Source organism: Excalfactoria chinensis, chromosome Z, assembly GCF_039878825.1.
Source record: "Excalfactoria chinensis isolate bCotChi1 chromosome Z, bCotChi1.hap2, whole genome shotgun sequence".
Classification (NCBI taxonomy): Eukaryota; Metazoa; Chordata; class Aves; order Galliformes; family Phasianidae; genus Excalfactoria; species Excalfactoria chinensis.
The window spans coordinates 37,708,745-37,715,821 of NC_092857.1; the positions used below are offsets into that span (position 1 = coordinate 37,708,745).

At 33.5% G+C, this 7,077-nt stretch overlaps 1 protein-coding gene across 1 annotated transcript in view; it reads left to right on the forward strand.

Annotated features, from left to right (window-relative positions):
* Window positions 1-639, forward strand: part of RASEF (RAS and EF-hand domain containing) — a 36,051-nt gene extending 35,412 nt beyond the window's left edge. The window contains exon 17 of the mRNA XM_072359975.1: window positions 531-639. Coding sequence (XP_072216076.1) covers window positions 531-639 — 109 coding nt within the window. The remainder of the gene's footprint in view (window positions 1-530) is intronic.
* The last annotated feature ends 6,438 nt before the right edge of the window (window positions 640-7,077 follow it).

The following is a 7,077-nucleotide window of genomic DNA, read 5'->3' on the forward strand; positions in this document are numbered from 1 at the left end:
CATACATACACATGTTAGCAAGGAATTCTAGAACTTGCTTTTGAGTTTCTAGGAATCCCTATCACAGTGGACCTGAAAAGATAAAGAATTTCTCACATATACACAACTTCTAAGTCTGCACACAAGACATCCAGTTTGTGTTTTTTTATCTAAGTATGAAATTGCAGTTGTTTAGTTTATTTATTTTTTTTTTTAATTTTATTTTCAGCTTTGAATGTAACCTGTTATAGTAATATAGTGAAGCAAAAACATTAAAGAAAAATGAGTGAAAGAAAATAAAAGGGAAGAAAGAACACTGTAATTGATTCAATTTCCCCAGTGAAACCTTTGAAGATATGTTGATTCTGTGGACTAAAAATTGTATTATTGTTGTCCTGGGAGTTAGGTGACGTTGAGCTGTGTAAGATATACTGGAAGAAACAAAATGCTGAACTTGAACTTCAGTAAGAATACAATAATTGGCTGCATATTTATTGTGCATTTTTTTTTCTTCTCTCTTATATTTTTATTTATTTATTTTTTCCTCACAGTGAAGTGAGAAAACGAAGTGATAATGAAGATGATACGAGGTCGGTAACCAACCTGTCTGGGACGCCTGTCAAAAAATCTGCACTCACAAAAAACTGTTGCAATGTTTAAGTGTCAGACACTTTTCCTGGCGTAAGCAATTTGTATATTTAAAAAGAAAAGAAAAAGAGAAAAAAAAAAAAAAAAAGAAAGAAAAATGAAGGAGTTCAATTATGTATTCTTTTTGCTATGGATTTATACATTTGTGTATTAGAAGCTGGACATCGTGGAAAAAATCCAGACACTAGTTTTACTAATTCATATTTATACACTTGCTTGACTCTTATTTCTGATTTCATTCTTCTTAAGCAACAAAATTCAATGAAGCAAGCTCTGAATCAATGCCACACTAGTCTGTGCATTAAATACTGTAATATATTTTATCTTCATTACCTGCTTGTTTCTTTATGGCCTCATTATTTCTCACAGAATATGATAGGACAGTATCATATATCACTCACAGGAACAGAAAGAGAAGTTCTGACAAGAACATGAATTACTTTAATCTTTTTGCTCGTATTTGTGTTTCTAGTTTTCTGAAGGTCTTACACATACATGAAAAAATTCCCAAGAAAACCCTAAGCCATTACAATGTTGCCTAGTTACAGGTAAATCAAGTTCAAGACAAAAAGTGGAATGGTTCATTAGAAGAAGTCAGTGGCAGGTGTGTAGGCTACTGGTGTAATTTTATAGCAGTGGGTTAGAATTTATTTAAACTGAAGAGTTGGGATTTGACTGGGAGCTGAAAAGTAGATTTTATTCCTAATCCTACACAATTCAATAGCGAAAGGAACATTTGCATGGACCATTACGGTTCCAAATTCTAGAGCATCCAATAATACTCGTGATATGTAGGATGAGATGAAATAATTTTTCAGTACCCTTCTGTTTGTTTAGACTAGATCACTGACAGTGTAATAGAGAGATGTGGACTGTAATTTTCCTGTGTTTTTCAATAGCTTTTCATTCAGACATGAATTAAGGAATCTTAATGGTACAGTGAAGTCTATTCTAATGAATATTCTTCATGCATTTTTAAAGTTATAGGTGAAAGAATTACTGCATGCACATAAGCATCTGTATGAACTGTTCATTAAAAGAAACTGCTGGAATGAATGGGAGCCACTTTTGTTAATGGGAATATTGTTGCCTGACTGTAAAAAATTTCTAAGATACTCAGCAGAGAATGATCTAAGTTCTTACTGCTTGTCATAGTTCCCAACATTCATAAAATGTAGTAGAAACTGTAGGTATTTTTATCATTATCAGTCATAGGACTGTTGACTCGTAGAATTGCTTGGATTGGAGGGGACCCTCTGCCATAGGCAGGGTGTGCCACCCACACTGATCAAGCTGCTCAGGGCCCCAGGGATGGGGCATCCAGATCTGCTCAGAGCAGTGTGTTCGTATACCTCACCACTCTCTGAGTAAAACATTTCTCCAAACAATGAATCTTTCATTATTTGTTTTAAAAATAAACCACCATGTAAACATACAAATCTGTTTCCCCTTTTTGATACCATTTGCCGCTGCTAAGAATAATTTGGTTGTGGTAACAGTAGCTGAATAGATCACCTAGTCTGCTGAAAGATCATGGTCTGTCCTCTTCTCTTCAACAGTATAATTCATTGTAGGGTGCCCATGACAAATGTGGCTTTCAAATCTTTAAATTTTGCAGTGTGTGTCTGTGCAGTAATTTCTTTCGCAGCTGAGGTTCTTTACATACAGAATGGTGTGTGAAGGGTGTGTGAAGGCTCATACCCTGTGGAGAACCAGGTTGAAGGACATGAGTTCATGGACTTAATTTCTTTTCTCTCTCCTGGGTTGGACCGTGGGTATTTTGGATACTTTTTCTCATTAATTTTAACGAGCAAAGTCTGTCCTGTGTTGTTTGGCCAAGTTTTATGTCATTGATTTGGCCAATCCCAGCTCTAATTATATATTATATTCTATTATATTGTCTTTTTTTTTTTTTTTTTTCTTTTTTTTTTTTTTTTTTTTCCCCAATACTCAGTTTAGTAAATTAGTTAATTTCTCATCACATTGTTGCAGTTTTGTTTATTAAATAATTTGGGTTTCCCTTTTTTTCCTATCTCTGGTAGCACGGATTCTAATAAGTCCCTCTGCCCCGCTTGTCATGGAATGGGGCAGAACCAGCCTGTAAACCGTTGACACTTTATAAACTGAATCACTTTTTGTAAGCTACATAATTTTCATGTGTGTCGTGTAAAGCAACAGTGTTTTATTTTTAAATAAGATTCAGGGTTGGAAACTGATAACAAAGTTTTACCTTGGAGTAGGTTTATGATCAATGTATGAATTACTGGAAAAAGCACTACTGAATGGGGATATTGCTATAGCTCAGTTGGACCTGTTTTTAGAAATTCTGTGTTGATCAGCTGCATCAGGTCTGAATATTCACATACTAACAGGTAGAATGAATTTGTGTTAAAGCAAAAGAACTTGGAAAAAAAACCAAAAACACATTTATTTCAATGTAGAAATAAAAACAAAAAAATTATACACGGAAATAGCAAATATTTAAGGTTTTCCATTGTTCTGCTTTAAAAAGTTACCTTGCCTTCTACCTGAAATGTAAAGTGACAAATATCAGCTTTATGCTCTGACATAGTTGCACTATTGTACTTTAAATGTTTTTATTGTTTTACACAGTACTTGAGAACTATTCATTTAATCATACAAAGCTATTTTTTTAGTTAGTGGATATATTCCCTTAATACATGTATTTATTCAGAAAGGAGAGGCTTTTCATGTCTTTCCTCACAATCTGTAAATATTTATATATTTTTCAGTTGATATGGAAGTATTATTTTGTCCTGTACTGTTTTTGACCTTTTCTACTTGTGGCATAGTGCACATTTCTGAGGCAAGGATTTCTCTTAAGACTCTGGAAATGCTGGGATCAAATGAGTGTTCTAACTACCCTATGGCTTACATTAGTGCTTTAATGCCGCATGTTTGGTTAGTTATTCTTGAATACATAATTAAGGCCTAACGTGGATTAAAGTTTCCAGTGTATTTATTTTTGTACTGACTGTAAAATCTTCTATTGTTTTAGGAAAAATAAATAACAGTTATGTATCTGTATGCCCATTAAAATGTGTTCCAAGGAAAATAAAGGCCACTCCTACAAGGAGCATCAATGCAGATATACACCACTCAAACACCCAGTTCAGCTAATAGAGTCTGTGCCAGAGCCTCCCCGCCAAGCCTACTGCTGTACAAAAATGCTAGGTAACTTTCTCGGAAATATGACTGCAGCGATCCTGACTCATAAATAAAAGGGAGTTATTTCCTCATGTAGTTTTTAAATAGAATTTACAGTCTTTATTATTTTAGGAAGAAACTTCCAAGAAATATTTCTTAGTGTAATAAGTATTTAAAAAAATAAAATAAATTAAATCCAATATTTCATCTGCAGTTCAGATGTCCTGTATCGCTGCTTTTTCCAGATTTGATATAGCATGATTCTATCCCTCTGATCATGTATGGGCTTCTTATGGGTTGAAGAAACTTCACAGCATTAAAGCTTGTAGTATTTTTCTCCAGCTGTATTAGTATCTGGCCAAACCCTTTCTTACTGACCTCGCTAGGATTGGTAACACTGTTATTGATTGTTGCTTTTTTTTTTTTTTTTTTTTTTTTTTTTTTTTTTTTTTTTTTTTAAATTAAGTTCACATTTCTTTTTTCGTAAGAAAACCTTCCTTGTGGATAAAGAGAATTTGGCTTAAATGTATCCAGAATATTGGTTAAAATGCATCAGATTGCTTGCAAAATGGAGTCAGTTTCCCACAGTTTCTGCCCTTTGAGTTAGAGCTATAAGAGTGTGTATAAGAAATTAATCATATTAATCAAGTGGCTGAGTAAACAATAAGTACATTTTCTTACTAGTATGGGGAAGAAATTCATTGCCAATTGCACATGCCGACTTTTAATAAAGCTGATACTTGTAAATAAGACTCTAAATTGTTAAAACTTTAAAACCTTTGTACTGTTTACAATCAGAACTGTGGTGTTCATGAACTTCGTTCTTCCTTGAAACAACAGATTGCTGCATCCACTGTGATTTTGTATGTTTGAAATGAACTGCATTCTCTGTGTTGAAAATTACTGTTCAATAAAACATACTTCACTAGCTTATGTTCTGTGTTGTGTTTCCCTTTGTCACTGCTCATGGGCAGTAGCCTAACATAGCATCTGTGACTAGTCAGATTTATACCTCTGGCTGCCCTGACTTCTTGAACTCACTGAGCAGCTGTCAGCTTGTATCTCTGCTGAGAGATGTCCCTGGCTGTGAATCTCCAGCAAGGCTGGATCTTCTCAGGGATACTTTATCCCCTCAGTCTCCACTAGTATGTGATAACAGTATCACAAGAAAAAAAAAAAAAAAAAAAAAAAAAAAAAAAAAAAAAAAAAAGTCTATTGCAAATATTATCAATGTTGTGCTCTGGATTTCAACTGGAAAATGCTTAGGGGTCCCTACAACAAATTAAAAAAGGTCCCCCAAATATAAATAAAATGCTTTGTCCGATGACTCACTACTTTAAGTGTTGATAAAATTGGGACTTAAGAGAAAATTATTGTCTGCTATCTTCTTGCAAATTAATTCTTAATAGGTACAATACTCCATAAGCATGGTTCTAGTTAATTAAAAAAATGGAGAACAACTTACAAGAAATTCTGTAGACTTTTAGTTTCTCAGATACACTGGCAGAACTGTAACTTCAAGAGTTTTATCAACTTGAGCTCCTTGAGGTGAGTTTAGAGCGGCATTGGCTGTGCTGTGTACTATGTAACATTCACTGACCTTCTTGTCAGTCAGAGTTTTAGATCTGTGATGTTTTCCTATTTACCCTGAAGTCCATAAAGGCATTCTGTTCTCATTCATATCAGTTTCTACTTGAAACTTCCTTTGGTAAATAGTTAAAGAACATTCTGGGAGGTGGACTGTTGCTCTTGAGAGTGGTTTAGTATTGGTTTTATTTCAGATAGAAAAAACTATGCAGCTGTTTTTATGACGTATTTTTTATTTAGATGGGGTGGAATACAAAAACACTGCAGGAATCTAAAAGAATGCATGTGCATGTCTCAGGGGTTAATTATTATTTAGATAGCCATGGTATCAAGCACCTGTTTGATCACATTAGTTACAGAGATAAAAGTTTTTAATATGGTGAAAGTTTTGCTGCATTCACCTGGAGACGTCCTTGTTTAAAAATTTGGAATGTATTTTGATAGTCAGAAGCCTTTGGCAGACTGAATATTGAGTTAGAGGAGGATGTGAACAAAGAGATTTTTATTTTTTTTTTTTAAACAAAAATTAATCCGATTCAAAAGGTAATTTTATTGGAGCTAACTATGTAGGATGAGTTTGTTCAGGCAAAAACGTTATGGACCCAAGGTTTTGTTCTGTTGATATGTATCGTACACACATTCATCAATTATAAATTATAAATCTATTTCCTTTCACCCTTTCTTTGCTTTTTTGTCTTTGAGGCCTAATTGAATCCTTGGAGAAGATTCCATGAAGCATCCAAGTAGCACCTGTGGTGTACCACAGACAGTGCACCTGTAGACTGTTGCATGTGAAGATGAAAAATTGGATTTTTACTGATGTGTTCTACTATGTTGATTCAAACTGTTGTAATTCAGCTGAGTTTACTAGTAACTATGCTGGTGGAAAACACAGGTTAAGGATTTTGCATCAGGAAATTGCATATTCAGAATTGCTATTAACGTGGATGAGATCCCACTTTAGTTATCACCTGTATGCTAGACAAAAAACCACTGCCACAAAGTACTGGCAATTTAAAACTACTATATTAAAGACTACCAAACAACCTGTCTTCCTATAAAGTAAGTTTCTTACCTACTTTAGCTACTTAAAGCAAGCGGTTCCTATTGCAACATGGGGAATTCAAAATACATGAAATTAAAGCAGTGATGCTCATTTACTGAATTACATTGTTGAAATATTTTTTTATTTTTATTATGACACTTATTTTTACTATGACACTTTTTATTATGACAGTCCCTCATAGTGTAAACTTGATTACGTACACAAAATATTTGCTGGATAGATATGAACACTTGATTCAATGAATTAGTTGCCATGTAATATCATAAATATTCCTTGATTGCAAATGTAACTTTTCTGAAATACTTATTGCACAATATTTTAGTACAATCCAAAAGTATCTCTGATTTTGATAATTCATTGTACTACATTTATAGATATATTTTACTTATTTATTTATTACATTAAAATGTCATACATTAGCTTTAACAGTTTTTTATATGCCATTTCTTAGCCTTGCAGGAAGAATTAAAATTTAGACTTGTATCCACAATTTGCAATGAATTCTGAATGCTGATCTGTCACTGCAACTGAAGAAAAATAAATCAACCTCCATTATAATATTTGTAATTCTGATAAATGAAGCAGGATGGCTTATTACTGTGTCTATGAGTAGCTCTGGTATTACACAT